The sequence below is a fragment of the Hesperophylax consimilis genome, chromosome 10, assembly GCF_061612785.1.
Source record: "Hesperophylax consimilis isolate HC1 chromosome 10, BYU_Hcon_1.0, whole genome shotgun sequence".
In the NCBI taxonomy this organism is placed as follows: domain Eukaryota; kingdom Metazoa; phylum Arthropoda; class Insecta; order Trichoptera; family Limnephilidae; genus Hesperophylax; species Hesperophylax consimilis.
In genome coordinates, this window is record NC_142845.1 from 34,512,731 (window position 1) to 34,530,060 (window position 17,330).

Consider the following 17,330-nt stretch of genomic DNA (forward strand, 5'->3'; position numbering starts at 1 on the left):
TGAATTCATCATTATTCTTACGAGCGTAAACCAGAGGGGTGTTCACGGGACTCCCGAACTCCTGACGTTGCTGATGCAAACCACTTCAGTATATGTTTATGTTTGAGGTTAGTAGAGTGGACTCCTAACTTTCGGCATACTGGCGAAGCTTAACTCATCATCGATTTGGGGGAGGTTGACGCGACCTAAACCTCGCGCTACCCACGTGACCCAAATGGTTCCTGACACCAGGCTATCATGTCACCGGACCGGAGCAGCTCCTTGTACCTAACGGTATAAGATGAATCTTCATCATTCATCATCAACATCAACATCATCAGTTACCACCAAGGACCCACATTCCACCTTCATCACCCTCCGGCAGGAGGCAAAACATGTCATTATTTCATCTGTCGCTGAGCGATATTCAATTAATTTCTGGAGGTGTTGGGATTGGACCATCAACTTGGCTGCTCTCGAGCTGGTCACTTTGATGGTTGGGATTTGGACGGAGACCAATCGAAAGCAACACATGTTTTGTCTCTAGCTATTCCCAAAAATACCTACTCATAGAAATAACTCACAAAACTAACAATCCATAGTCAAATCATTAACTAAGAATTTTGTGCATCTTGAATTGAATTGTCTATAGCGAATTTCATGTACTTGTAATTAATTGTCTCATTATATTAGCACATTATCGACTGCAGCAACCGGAAACGTTTGGGCGAGCAAACAAGGTAGGAAAAGGTAGTTAAAATCAGGGTAGTCGGTCATTGTCTTATTTTCAAACCATACAGAATGTAACACGCCTCATCTAAAAAGAACCAAAGTTACCACATCCAATTAAAAGGATCCTTCAATGAATTAATCACTGTCGAAACAAAAAATTACACAACGTGACATATTAATTCGTTAAGATTGAAGGGTTGATAAACCGCGAGAAGTTGAAAATCAAACGTAACAAAATATTAATTCGTTAAGAAGATAGGAAGGGTAGAACCTTTAAAAACAATACAAATTAAAAAAAAAAAAAAAATTTTTTTTCTAAATATACCTAGCGCATCACGTAAAACACACTCTGTCTCTTTCCAGCAGCACCATACAGACGAGACGGAGCGCGTATCACGCGATATATTGTGACGTGCGGCAGTGCTATCAGTGGCGACGTATGATAAAAAAATATATGTTTTGTTAATTATTGAACAAAAAAACAGCAAAAAATGCCATCTACATTTTTTACTCCAAATATGCCTAGGTATAATGTAGTACAAATAACTGTCTCGATATTAAATTAACAGCTAACGCACTATTCAATCAACATGGGATTAAAGAAAACAGTTTCATTACAAAATAATTATAATTATACTCTCATGTATGCAGCATCCCATACAAGCTCCTAACGGGTTTTTTGTTTGTTAATCTCGCGCGTTGATATAATTCCCATCGGAATCTCGGTTGCAGCCACATCGCATTTACTTTATACAAGTAATATTGCCTACACGTGTCTTATTGACACACATAAACTATAAACCTAATGCTTATATTTTATAATGAGCCCGTTTATTGTTTTTATATTTAATAGTTAATTATTACAAAATAATTTGTGAGAGTCACATATTATTTTAACAAATTATTATAAGCAATAATTATTAGCCTGAAACACAAATATAAATTGAAAAAATAAATGCTGCCAAAAAGAAATCAAAACGAATAATTGTTGAATAAAATACTAGTTGGGGGTCAAATACTAGTAAAATACTAGTTAAGGGTCCCATTAGCGCAGTTGGTAGAGCATTGTCCCGGAAAGACAAGGGTCCTGGGTTCGAGTCCCAGATGTGACCGTTTCCTTTTCTGATTTTTCTGTTTCAGATTTTCGTTTTAAGAATCACTAATATTGTCTTCAATATTTAAAATACTAGTATTTATTGAAGTATTTTACGGTTAAAAATAAACCGACGTAGCACAGTGGTTCTTGAATGCACCTGACTGGCAATCAGAGAGTGCGGGTTCAATTCCCGTCGGCGGCATTTTTCAATTTATATTTGTGTTTCAGGCTAATAATTTGTTATCTTTTTGCTTTGCATAAGAACCTTGTCTTGTAAACATAATTAAACAATACATATATTTTTTATTTTTCCCACGCATAATGTTTGTTAACATCTCATATTCAATTTTTTTTCGATTGACCTTCCACTTCTGGGCTCCTATAGCCGCCTCTGGTAACTAGGCTACGTAAATCAGGGCTGTCTATAATACCTTTAGCAATTAAAAAAAATGATCAAGGTCCAAATTAAACATACCTTTCCTACATGTTATAATGATGAATGTTTAATTATACGGGTGATTAATGAGACTACAGCAAGTATTATAATTATTAACAAGTACAATCTATATCTTTGGACGTACTTGACATAAAACAGCTATATGCATAATATACACTATTAAATCACACACAAACATGAACTATGTAATAACTCCACACAAACAAATAGATCTACCAGAACTAAAATAACATACTAACATCCGCAAGGAATACAACTTTTAGACATAGAACATAGCCAAATTGTGTATTATTATTCCGATCGTAATTAAACACAAAATAAACGATCGAGCTTTAAAAAAAATAAAATTTTAATTTGATCAAGTCAACAGTAAGGATTTCATAAAAAAAATAGAAAATAATACAAAAGTCGTGATACCTAGTGGGCCCACATAAGAGAAGTATTCAATAAAAATATATTAAAGAAGTTATCATTATAATGTACCGTTTAAATTTTATAAAAATTGCGTTATGAAAATTAAGTTATAAATTAGGGTCGTATTTATTCACTTATATAAACGGTGATACCTACTTGGCGGCTCGTCTGACGCATTTCGGGGGAAAACGTGCTAACTAGATTATAATTATAATTTGGGATGCGGGTGCGGGTACCGCCGCCCCAAGAACCGTTCATTGGATAACCAACACTTCTGCCATAGGTCACCCCAAGTGGTTCGCTGAGTTTGGTGACCGGGTTCACGGGGTGATTGTCCAGGTCTTGGTGGCGGATGCGCCTGTACACCACTGCGCGAAGCGGACAGATTTGTAGAGTCTGGTTGAGAAAGATAACTCTCCTCTCGAGTACTCTCGACCCATCGCATCCCACCGCAGTGGGACGGATCAATTCATACTATTATTATTCCTACCTACCCCTCAAACCCTTTTCCTTCCCAGATGTTCCTCTGCTTCTTTTACCATACTGTATCCCTAAAAATGACATAGGCCCTGATGGAAATTATTTTCCTCAGGGCCTTCTGTGTGGAGCTAATGTAAAAAAAGACAGTGACTCACGTTTTAGTAACACCGTAACTAACATATATAACTAAACGTAAAAAAATATCCTTTTACGAACGTATGAAGGACACCTTTTGACCGAGTTATTGACATTGATTGTTTGAATAGAAACACAAAACGCAGGTGTTCAGCTAACTTGTTATGGTTGTTTGACCCTCTCACAGTTTTACAATATTTTTTTCCAAGAAACGGCGACTTTTTCAGGTAATGGCGACTATAATAGCTATTAATTCATTTTTTAAAAATCTGTCCATGATATTTTTATATAAAGCTAAATGATTAAAGTGCTTTATTTCCGTACCGGAAAAAATAAATTCACTACGAATAATACAATGAAATTAATATACCTTCTACATTAAATATTTAAACTGAAAGATTAAACGAGAAAAGTAATTTGAATTAGGTACGTGTATTAATCAAATTAAATAACACGCCCGTATACCATACAGCATACACACAACAACCAATTTAATGTAGATTTATTATGAGTTAGGTAAAATAATATTGTTTTATACTTATTTTTATTATACGCTGTAGGTAATAATTGTTTACGTGAATAACTAAGTATTAATATTGAAAACATGAATATGTTGTTTAAATGAATAAATAAATAGTATTATTGAACAAATTATGGTGAATGCATGAAAAAATAAATATTGATATTGAAAAAATTACGTTGTTTACGTGAATAAATAAAACTATTATTGAAAAAAATCTCGTTTAATGCTTTGAATTGTTTGGTTTAAATAATGATTTCTGTTTCGTGATCAGATTTGTTGTATTAAAATATTGATTTCTGCTTCAGGATCAGAATTTGTGGATTTAAATAATGATTTCTGTTTCATTAGTATATTTACGTTTTAATTATAATTTCATATTTCTATTCGGCACCTATTTAGCGATAAAAACGGAATTTTTGGCAAGAAATAGAACAAACAAAATAAATAGCTTTTATTTATTTTTTACTTTAAAAGAAAAATAAACATTCCCAGGTTACGAATAACCTGACAATACTAATGTGATTTATTTTTTTGGCAATTATGCCGTGTTGCTCTACCTCCTTATTTAACCAACGTTACAGACAGCATTACAGTGTCCATCATCAGGGCAAATGTGTAAGCGATGCGTGTAAAAACCCAGAAATAAACCACTGTTATCCTTTTAACCGTGAAAATCTCAAATCATTTCGAACATGACAGTAATTTGAAAATTGCTTGTGTCAGTGGAGGACTTAGCCAGCCAAGGAATTGAAATCACGACGCCTGTGTGAGACCTAGCCGCAATGATAACACAACCACTGACCGGTCATTATTAATTAGACAGCTAAAATTAGGCAGGTGTCTGTCAAACGCCTGTTTAAGAACCTATTATATTTTATATAAAAAACTATTTGCAGACAGAAACATGAGCAAAAAAAGCAACGCCTGAATAAAATGAATATGTATACAATTAATAACTCGTCTCGCATGTTTTTACCTGGAGGCTGACGCGTTGAACTCTCCCAGAGTTGGGAGAAAATTACTTAGTGGAATCAAGAATACACCTTACAACCAACGTTCCGTCTAATGTTTTCATTGTGTTTGCGGCCCATCAACTTATCTGTGCGAAATATTAAATGAAAAAATAGAGTAGAATGCAAATATGGACGTTCATGCGTAGATAAAATTAATGTATGAAGTTTATGTACCACGAAATACGTAATAATAAAATAAAAATATAAAATATGTAGATCATAAAAAACTATTTTCTTACACGATAATGTTCCTTCATGTGATGTCTGTACAAATGTGGATGAGTGCAAGCGAGATGGAATGCTTGCAAGATCTTATAAAAGGCGATGCACGTTAGTTGTGCGCCTCTTTTGTTACAAACAGCTCCCCAATAAATATCAGTACAAGATCTAGCATCATTATTTTGTACTAACTTCACCCGCTACAATAAGTAAGGTCCAATGACTCCGCCGGACCATAAACCGCACCAAACAGTCACACGTTGAGGATAGAGAGGCTTTTCAACAATAACTCTTGGGTTTTCCGAGCCCCAGATGCGACAATTTTGCTTGTTGACGAAGCCACCGATGTGGAAATGGGCCTCATCACTCAAGATGATTTTTCTATGGAATTCTAATAATTAATAATAGTGAATTTTAATAATTTCAATGCGTTGTTGAAGCGTGTATCGTTTCATTTTTATCAATGACGTAGTTTCTAATTGTCAAATGTCAAAAAATGACAGCTTCAAAAGTAACATCTACCGAAATAGTGGGCTATTTAAAATAACACCTCTTATTGGAAAACCCTGTATATATGCATTGTTTCTCAGATACAAAACAAGGAAACAGTCACGGTAAAACTAAATAGTACCTCTGTTGATACTTCTCCTGTACAAGCGAAAAAAACACGAATAGAATAACAGGACAATCTTAAAACAAGGGTTAATTCATAAAGTGTTCGATCAATGTAATTTATTGTGCCAACCCTGAGAACCTAGCATAAAATACTGGTTATTTTTGAGTAAACAAAAATGGAAATAAAAATCGGGTGACACATTCCTTTCTTCAGTGTGGTGCGGAAGATGAAAACATGTGTGCGGACAATTTTTAAATGATGTGCGATCGGTGTGGTACGGTACACCTTAGCGGGAATATTGCTTACAACGCACACAATCTGTTAAAAACGAATCTGCCTAAAGCAATCAACCTTGCTTGAACTTCACATTGATGAAACAACCAACCGGTTAAATTCTTTAAAAAATGAAGAGCACACAAATCCGGTTTGATTTTTCTAAATTAAACGTCATTGTGCAATAAACGTGAAGGTCGTTGACGTTGATTATCATCTGAGGTAGGTACCTACCTCTTCTCCTTTTTATACATATGAATACGCTCGTGTCTGACTCTTAATAATTGTAATGTTTGATCTAAAACAAGTTCTCGTCTATAAGCGTCAAGACGCATAAAAAATGTACTTGTTATGATTAATTGCTACACGTGTTTTCATAGAAATACCTACAACTCACTTGTTCATGCATGCTTCGTACTGTTATCGTAAGAAGGGAAGTCCCCGAGATGCGGTGGAATGGAAGTAATGATCATTGGGTTGTGTAGAGTATATATTGTTCCCGTGTCGGAAGTAGCAAGGGGGGTGTGGCGGCTGTTGATGTCACCCGAATCCTTCCGACGAGCCACCGACTGTAACATTTGGGTTACCGGCGCACAAACTTAAAGCGCTCCTTCAGTTTGTTAACATTAAACAGCCAATTTACACGAATACTAATTATGGTTAAACCCTATTTAACGATGAAAGGTTATATCATTGCTTTTCCTATCTTTTCCAGTACGATTTGCATAATATCTCATGCCCGGCGAGCGCTTGTAACATGCCTGTAACCGACTGAAGCTCATGGTATCTCACAGCGGACAATGCACCGATGTAAGTGGCTCATACATCGAACGCTAATGTTGACTCCATCTATATACCTCAATGTTAATAATAAAACGGACTTAGGGCGGTCTCTCGGTGTCACATAAGCTGTCAATATACTTTTAAATAATGTCGTTTGTTATGCAAAATAACTGGCTTATTTATGAATGGAGGTGAACTAACGAAGCTCTTAGAATCGAAATAAATGCTATACACGGTCCCTAGACTTAATTATTTCATCTAACATGCGATCAATTGATACCGTTCCAGCATGGAGAATCGAAAGGTTTCAGTTAAGACTAAACACCTTATTAACTAACTAACTAATGTAGTGTCCAACTCAACATTTTCAATTTATTAGTATTTTTATTTTTTACACGGCGGTTTGACGTTTACGAATGTAAATTATTAGCCAAATGCGCCAGTGATTATATCGTATCGCACGATTTCCAATTAAATTTTCTCGTCAATATTTGTTCGGCTATCGCTGGCGCAATCGTGCTCGGGATGTTTATTTGCGATATTATTAAGTTATCAATTTTATCGTGCTAGACCCCCAGTGCTGTTACTATGCGGTGGTATATCGGGACTCTGCCTTCGGGCGCGATATCTGATAGTCAAAAACAGTCTCCAACAAAATGTAAGCCACTTCTTATTATTATGGAAAGTCTCCCTTTGGGCAAAGGCATCTCTAATAAGATAACATTTGAAAAGAGAGGTCTGTAATGTCTGAAAGTTTTGCCGATTCATGGCAGATTTCACACATCCAAAGTACGGCAGTTTTATTTAGATCAGTCCATTTCATTCACGGGCAATATCGGACAGATAAAATTGGATTTTTAACGGTTATCCGTTAGCCGTGCTGCGTTCCCAGCTTAGTTAACTTCAGTATAGAGATCGAGACGATTCTGTTATGTGATTACATTGTTTCCAATGCTCTTCTATACTCGTAGTTATTTAGTATTCCCATACAGCTGCAGCAAGTATTTTAAAACTCGTTAACAACGATACTTTGAACATGGCGAAGCAGTTAATAAATACATTGTATATGATAAGTCTAACAAAAATGATGAGTTCCATTGTCACGCATGTGCTTTAGATCAACGCTAGAAAAATAAAATAATTTAAAATCTGATCAAAAAAGTCCTGATAAACTTATAGTTAAATATCAATGTATTGCCACGATGTAGTACCGCGTGTTCATAAAAATCCCATTTTCGCATTTTGTCATTATATTAAACACGTGTTCCGATATTATTACGAATTTACTAAAATCTTATCAGGAAGCAGCCTGCGGTCCCGTTTTTACCAATAATTAGAGAGATTTAAAAAAAAACAGCAATAGTCATTTTTCACCGTGCACGATTTCAGAAAAAATCAGTTCAATAAAAAGGCGTGGAAAAAGTAAGTTGGTACTATAATTCAACAAACATGTCAGTTTCAGTTTGTTAAGGCGGCACAAGACTCTAGTATCGGGGGTTCGCTTGAGGTTCACATTTTAATTAATTCCAACGAATTCATAGAGATAATATAATATATATTTAGCGAGATCACTACTGATTTATATTTAAGATGAATAAAAACAGAATCGTACAACTAAAATATTTTTTGTAAAACGGGTTGAAAATTTTATAAAACGTTTTGAAATTACACAATCAGCAGTAAGCACCAGATTTTATCTTTCTAGATGATTAATTTATTAACTCCTGAGGGATTCCTTTAGAAACATCCTTGATTTTAGTAACACGTTCAGCAGAAAAAAAATTAAACGCCACGGAAAGATCAATTTTCTAGGCCTGCTAGGGAAAATTCGACCGTAGGTCTGCCCATCAGACCGGGCCCTGCACCGAATGTTGTTTGTACACGATTTCATCAGTTATGTGGTTAAGATACCCACTCTATTTAGAGATTTGCTACGGCAAATTCAATCGTCGGTCTGTTCCATACACTAGGGCCGCGCGTCGCATATTTCTGTACATGGCTTCTTCACTTACGTTATTTTGGGGTATTTTTTCGTCTTTACGCAATATCAGAAGCAAAGCCGGATGACGTATTTTGCAGTCTGAAGCACCCATTCGAAAATATACCCCCATCCAATATATTTAAAACGACGCGACGCGTTGATTTCGCTTATCGCTTTCGCATCAAAGATATATATTTTTTAAATATTTCAACAACAAATATATTTTTTCATTACCGAAATGGCGATTATTCATTGTTTTTCTTTAAATGCAGATGCAACTCGTGACGCTTGTCTGTCTCGACGCGTGATCTAATAAAATCATGTTGATATTCGAACAAAGCACGACAATGTTATAATAAAATTGTTGAGGCGTACTAGTATTACCTTCTTCTCAAATGTCATTAAAAGAAGTTATTTCAATAACATTAAATAATCATTAGTTTGTTGGAACCCAAACTAGTTATAAGGTTTTATTTCCTCCATGGTTCGTAGTTACCTATCTAATCTGGTTTAAAACCTCTTTTGTATTTTATTTAGTCATTAAAACTGTGTAGGGAATTGAATATACGACAAATCAAACCGGGTAAAATTCCATAATGTGGATTTATCTAATTATTCACTTAATTATCGTGGAATGTAATGTTGGTAGGCATGTATGTTACGCTGTTGAGAAAACTTAACGAGTAACCCACATACTATATGCCCATAAAAAAACATTTTAATTGACGTTTGCTCTTTCCCTGGAGTCTAGTTCGGTTTTCACCTTTTTATTTAAAATCTCCCAGGTGGATTTTATATAATACCCGTTTGCTAAAAACTGAATGTCACCCTAGCTGTCTTTAGTATCTACTTTGTTTATTCTTGGGAATAATGATTAATGATTAGTTATCGTTCAAATATTATTACAATATACTGCCAAATTACCCATCTGGTAACTCATCTAATACATATTTTTCTTTCTTTTAGAAATATTTTGTGTTTGTATGTAGTATTACTTTATGTTTGTGAGTATTCTATGTTATCCTATGAGAAAAAACATGATTTATGTATAGTGAGATGCAATAAATAAATAAATTGGAATAACTTCTTTTAATAAAATTTGAAGGTTATGCCCATCAAGGTAAGAAAAAAATCCTGAGTTCAATTCCCAGTTGAGACTTGTTCTGTTTCATGTTTCATCAACACGCTTTTCTGTCCTGTTCAGGGTGGATCTGTGCAAAATGAACTCTAAGCAGAGTTCTTGCCCGAACAGACTATGCAATAATTACAATAGCTCATTATCCAAGGTGGATATTTTCAGTTGCTACCTTACCGAATACAAGAGGTCCATAAAAGAATATTTCTCTGATGGTTTGTGAATAATATCATGTCTCTATTGTTTATATTTCTATTACGATTTGATGTATATCAATAACCTCTCTCCATGCCTATAAATATTTTGTAAATGTTTTGGTTTCTAAATTTTTCGTTTTATATTATCTTTTGTTTTGTATAAATTTTTTATTTCATATTTCTTTCTTACAAATTAAAATTACTTATTCCTTATTATGCTACCTTAGAAGAAGTAAAATCACAAGGAGGAAATCCATGATTGGTTTTATTTGGCCATATCTAAAAGAACTCGACACACCAACCTTTTTTACACAACTAGTAATAATACAAACGCTGCAGCCAATTCCCCTATTTCTCGCATCCTTCAAACATTCAACTCAATTCAAACAAGCACAAATACCGATATATTTTTTGATTCTCTCCCTCTATTTAAGAAAAACTTTTTTAGCACACTGAATTCGCACACATAACACATACAACCACACACAGACACACATGCACACGTACACACACACACAAACACTCACACACACCTCTCTCCTTCCCCAGCACACTAATTTAACTTAACTTAAAAATGTAAATTAACGTAAAATGTATAATATACCTCATATGCATATATGTCAGCGACATGTCATTGGTACCAATTATTGTATTAACTTTTATAATTTTGTAACTATTGTCATCTATGTAATTATGTACTGTTTGTTTCTGCAATAAACAAAAATAAAAATAAAATATAAACTGTTGATTTCCCGAAAGTTAATAAATAATAAAAAATAAAAATAAAATGTTAGTCATCATGATTTTGTGCTCTTATGCGTCCACATCACGCCTGCACAATGCACTAGCTTCCAACTAGCAAGTACGTTAATGAATATGTACTTGTACATTGATGGGAAGGCCCTGTACACTTTATTCTGCCCTTTTGATCATTGGGAGCGGTTTAGTGCAGTTACGGAAGGAACCATTTCTGGAGATTTAAAAAAGAAATGATCTCACTTGTTTAACTAAATTCTACTGAAATATTATTTACAATGTTTTATGACCTGGTCCATGCTTGTACGATTTAGTTCGAGTAGCTAATTTTATGCATTATACATTTCTCGTTTCGTGCCTATGTATCTGGCAAATATGTTTATCTTTCAAATTCCTGAGGTATTATAAATTTTATCTTGTGTTTGAACACGTATTCCCGCTGCTGCGCTTATCCTAATAAATATAAAAACGAATTTCAAAAATATTGGAATGAACATACAAAAATGAACACGTGTTTCGACATCCCCATAACATTTTCGTGTTTTACCGACAGTTTGTTAGGAAACTTGTCAATTTATTAGTTTAAGGCCCGCAGTCCCGTTTTTAACAGGAACACAAATAATATGATCAGATGTTTAATAAATTAACAATATCAGTACGTTTTCTCCGTGTAAGATAGAAAAATTCTACAGTATGATATTGTGGCGACCAAAAATTAAATTGTTTAAAGCAAATAAGATTGTCCAGAAATCTCTGATGTATTAACTACTAGGCCGTACAACTTTACAATATAATCCCGAATGACATGATTGAGATTAAAAATATGATTTATTTTATAAAGGAATTAAGAAAGTACGTCCACATCAAATTTTGATGTTTTGTTTGTGTTTTTTAATATGTTTAAATTTAAAATTTAAAGATTTATTATGTTTAAAAAATAATGTTAATTATTATACGAAAGTTTTTAAATTATTAGCACACAATGTGAGCTAACTCAAGGTTAATTATTATTTTTTTAAATATTTAAGTTCTTTTTTTTGTATGAAGATTTTCAGGAAATTTCAGATTGGCAGTGCGCTGCACCGATTTTCTGAAAATCTCCATACAAAAAAGCGAATAGTAAAAAAAAATGTTTTCGGCTACAATGACATTAATCATGGCATTTTTCAATATTAGCACTCGAGTACACCCAAAATTCACGAGCTGCCACTGGTTTGATGGTTTGGTCATTATGATAATATTACGAAATACTCATCGCAGGAATAACCTAGCTGTTTGTCAGAAATTATCACCTATCTGCATATCAGAAAGATTTATACAAACATTTTCAATTGAATTTTTTTTTCGTATAATGATCAATTTCCTCTTTCTGATCGTCTAAAAACATGTTCTCCTTGTGTAATTTTAATAATGGCGTTTCTAAATGCAAGGCCACAATTATCTTAATAAACAAAAATCACGTGTCAATGTGTTCGTACACGCTAATCTCCGAAACCGTCCAACCGATTTCAATGAAATTTTGTGAATGTATTTCTAGCTTGAAATATATTAAAAATCGTTTAAAAAATTTATATATTTTTTTAGATCATCTCATCCAAAAATACAAACAACCACAAATTTTAACTTCCCTACATAGAAGGCGGTCTGCGGCAGGACAAAGTCTTATATTATAAAATGCATTCCAAATGTTTGAGTTAAATTCTAACTGGTCTAATCTTCTGTAAATAGTATAAAAAAAAGTCGCTATCCGCGTCTGTCTGCGCGCTTAGTTCTTCTAAACTACGCAACGGATTTTGACAGGGTTTTCACTATCATTTAGATAATTTCTCCCGGAAGGTTTATGTATACAACACATGTTTATTATATTTATATAAAGTAGAGAAAATTCGAGCAACACCGGGAAGACGTCAGCTAGTAATATATAAAAATTCAGCCTGTTTATTTTTGTGCTCGCAAAACTCGAAAAGCAGTCTACCGATATCGTTGAAAATTTCTTTTTTTTTTATTAGTACCAGAAATGTTTAGAGATGTTTAAATGGTAGAAAAATTCGGGGACACTCGAGGTATACTTAATGCAATCTCTCTGTACCGTAATGAGATATAATGTAGTTGAGTCGATGTAATGTAGTTTTTTTAAAAATAACATTGTCGTATACAGTAGTGAATGCTGGAAGAAGTCGCAGGCGCCCGTGAAAGACATTAGCAATAGCGAAGTATTGCGTGGATCCACTAGTTAAAGTACACGATGTAATGACAAAATCTGATATTAAAATATAAATAAAATCGAAAAACACAAAGCGACGGGAAATGTCCGAATATAGGACGTGTCCGAATAAAACACAAAGCGACGGGAAATGTCCGAATATAGGACGTGTTCGAATAAAACACAAAGCGACGGGAAATGTCCGAATATAGGACGTGTCCGAATAAAACACAAAGCGACGGGAAATGTCCGAATATAGGACGTGTCCGAATAAAACACAAAGCGACGGGAAATGTCCGAATATAGGACGTGTCCGAATAAAACACAAAGCGACGGGAAATGTCCGAATATAGGACGTGTCCGAATAAAACACAACGCGACGGGAAATGTCCGAATGTGGGACGTGTCCGAATAAAACAGAGCGACTAAAATAAGTTATTTACTTTGATTATGGAAAACGGGTGATGAATGCAAAAAATCATTTTTCATAATCCGAAAATTTTATTTATTTTTAACCTGATAATGTTAATTTATCTTATTCGTTCATATTATATCATTTCAATGCAGCCATCGAAAATAGCTTAATCATGACATTTCAAATATTTATGAAGCCCAATTGGTCAATTTGAAGATTAAAAAAATAATCTCCGATCAGATTAACAACTAAAATCGCATATTAACTGGCATTTTCCTCATGAGATCCTCAGATATGAAAAAAGTAAATACGATAAAATTGTAAAAATATTCTATCAATTGAGATTATCTGTGCAATGATTTTTCAAAAATACCGCAAATAATTTGAATAATTCATCAAATTTCAATGTTGATTTTCAAGTTCTGTGAAGGTTCTACTCAAGTTTTGTTATGGTGTCATTATTAGCCAGTTGTTTCACGAAACTGAAATAATAACAGAACTTGAATATAACCTTCGCAGAACTTGAAAATCAACTTTGAAATGTGATGAATTGTTCAAATTCTGTGAAATAACCCGTCCTAAGACATCTCAAAACTCTTTGGATGGATAAGTTATTACTACAATGATCTTCCTCCTAGCAAACAAAAAATGTGAAATGACGTTATTTAAAAAAATAGGGAAATTGACCGTTTATTTTGTTTTAGGATTTTGAAATTTAAATTAATAATAATTTAGTAAGTAGTCGAATATTTTATTTTTTATCGATTGATGATACCGTGGAACATTTAAAAAAAAACAAATTTTCTTGAAATTTTCTCAGCTACAAAGGTAACAGTTTCGTTGAACTACAAATTTAGAAATTAATTGACAAAAAAGCTGAGCAAATTTCATAACGCCAAGAGTACCGAGAGATAGAAGTAAACTTTAGATTGACTATTTTTTATGTTTTTCCGTGGTGAATGTGGTTTTATAATGTTTTTAGAGAGTGAAATGATGACAAATCTTTCGGCTAGTACTAATATTATTAAAAAAACTTTTTGATTTATCTTAATTTAGTAATTATTTTATAGTTAAAAGACCACTATTTGCATTCGGAACGGTGGATAATACTGTATTCAAAATTACAATTACGTAAATTAAAATTTGCTTTCGTTGTATTACGGCCATTTAATTACAGTAATATATGTCGTTATACATTTTGTTATTAAAAAATAATTTTCAAATTTCTTGCCAACGAAAGCTTGCCAACATATCAACCAAAACACAACGCAGAACATACTAAGATACACTTATCGAATAAAAATAATCAAAATAAAAAAAAAATAAAAATAAAACATAGCACTTGGTTTCAACTTAAATTATTACAAGAAACAACTATTTGCGTCAGGGGAGATGTTAAAAGATGCATGAAGGTTCTATTTAAAAATAAATCAAGTTTGAAGGTTAGGAAATACGCATAAATTATTAAAATAACCCAAACTAACAACCTAAGACATATTTCGTGTAGGTTTACACTTCCTTCGACTTCTCCATCAGATATTTATGTCAAAATCAAGTATTGTTTTTTTAAAGAGCCTTTGCATGAGCAGAATTCGACAGCCACTAAGTAATTATACTATCTAGGTAATTGTACTCCGTAATTATATTTTGGAAAGGGAAAATGAATGAAAAATAAATTGTTAATAATTCAACAAATCGAAAAAATAATCTTAATTCATTGTAACTTGTCGAATTCCTCTGCACACTTAAATAAATAAAGTAAAAATAAACAGTTCAAAATGGTAAAAGATGCATCAAAGATCCATTTTTTCTCAATCAAAGTTTGGAGGTTAGGTAATACGCATAAGTTATTAAAATAACCCAAACTTATTGATATATAAAGAGCCTTTGCATGCAGTCGAATTTAATAATGAAACGACCTTTTAATAATGTAAACAAAATAAATCAAACACAATCTTTTTTCTTATTATTAAAAATAAAAGCGAAACCTACCCTAAATCTTCTTTTTCCAACCGGAGACCTCGCATAAGGGATGCCTTCAAAGGCTCCGTAGGGTTGTCCTCCAAAAGATGTCCTCCATTCCCCCACCAACTTTCCCTGGGCGATATCTAACACAATATCATCCCCGTCTTCCGCGGAACAGCCTCCAAAGAACAGGCCACACACAAACGCACAGATCAGAATATAATATTTCATCATACATAAAGCGCACTCAGTTGAAAGAAGATTCCGACTCAGCAGTCACCGCGACGGCGATTGCCAAACAACTGAGTGTAATTCACTCCCTCCTGGACATTTATAACTGTTTGGAATAGTGTTATTTGAGCTAATCGTCATGCAGGCCAAAACTAAAGAAAACTTCAATCAATCAATATGCAGGCAATTGGCAGGCGAACATTATTATTATATTTTTAATCTAGAAAACTTGCCGGTTTGATAATAATCTCCGTAACGCAACCGATGATATGAAAAAAACAGTTTTAAAATTTGTAAATAAACAATTGGTTATTTTATCTATGTTGACGTTTTGAAATTGGAAAAACTTTACGCAAATTACGAACAAAACATCTAAATAAGAACCTGTATAGGATATTATGATTTGAGATTTTCACGGTAAAAATTTTGTGTTATCGTGATTATTTTTGGGTTAGTAAACCGTTTTGCACTTCCTCCTTAATTAGCAGGGGCGTTTCTAGACTTTTCTTGAGCTAGAGTACTACATTATTAATATTTTTTTATTATTTTTTGTATGAAAATTATTCAGTTTGGGGAGGCGCATCATTCCAAATTCCAACAGCACCATAATATCGTATTATTTAATCTTAGCACTTCTAACTCACCGAAAATTCACGGACCGCCATTGTTCTTTAAGGCGAAATTAGACTCTAATAACGGGGGCTTGCTCGAGACTCACATTTACTTCCGACGAATTCGTAACGATAATATGTATATTTTTAGAGTGTAATTTAAATGTATTAATCCTAAACTAGCAGTTAAAAACCCGCTCCGCCGGTTTTTTCTGCTAGGCCCTGCGGGCGGCACTTGCTAGGGCTTCGCCCATTTTAAGTGATATTAACAACACTTACATTTAATAGATAGATATTAGGACATTCACAGAGAGAGGGTGAGTATATATATATTGTTAAAACACGGAACAGGAAGGAGTTAATTAATAGCCCTTGAAGTGTTTTTGCACAAAAACGGCGCTATACAAGTCATCCAAGTATTATTATTAATAACATGCTAAATTTACGCATAATAAGAATGACTGTTTATTTTTTTATTTTTTATTACAAGATAATACATTACAAAATGATAACAAAGTAATAATGTATTATTCCCAATGAGTTTATAAAACTCATTTTGGGAAAGACAACATTAGAAAGGACAAGGCAAATAAATAAAATACATTAAAATAAATAAACGCAGATGTTATTATGGAGTTCCAGAGAAAGATTGTGTTAGTCATTAATGAAACTGCTAAGGAAATAGCTTTTAAGAGCTTTTTTCAATGTTTTTTTGTTAGTTGCCGGAAGTTTTAAATTACTAGGTAAGTGTACGAACACAAAGAACGCGTGTTTCAGCTTTCAGATTACCAGCACTCAGTGCCTGAGTCCGCCGAAGAAGATAGGCGCCGAGTTGTGGAGACATGCGTACGAACACAAAGGACGCGTGTTTCGGCGATTAGATTATCGGTGCTCAGTGCCTAAGTTCATCGGCGGCAGTTGGCGCCGACTTGTGGACACGTACAACGTGGGTAAAATCTGCGCCACCTGTGCGGTAGCCTGACAGCAGCTGTCAGTTTTAACAAAATGTCGAGCACGTCAGACCAAGATTTTTTTTTACTTTTGAGGAATACTTTCTTTAAATTAAGAAATAAAACTTGTGCACAGTGTTTCTTTTATCCCAGACTGGCAATTGGT

General features: G+C 33.8%; 1 protein-coding gene across 1 annotated transcript in view; it reads right to left on the bottom strand.

Annotated features, from left to right (window-relative positions):
- LOC149420664 (venom carboxylesterase-6-like) overlaps positions 1-15,660 on the bottom strand; it is a 42,844-nt gene extending 27,184 nt beyond the window's left edge. The window contains exon 1 of the mRNA XM_089636871.1: positions 15,400-15,660. Within this exon, the coding sequence (XP_089492997.1) occupies positions 15,400-15,606 (207 nt within the window). The 5' untranslated portion in view covers positions 15,607-15,660. The remainder of the gene's footprint in view (positions 1-15,399) is intronic.
- Between the last annotated feature and the right edge of the window lie 1,670 nt (positions 15,661-17,330).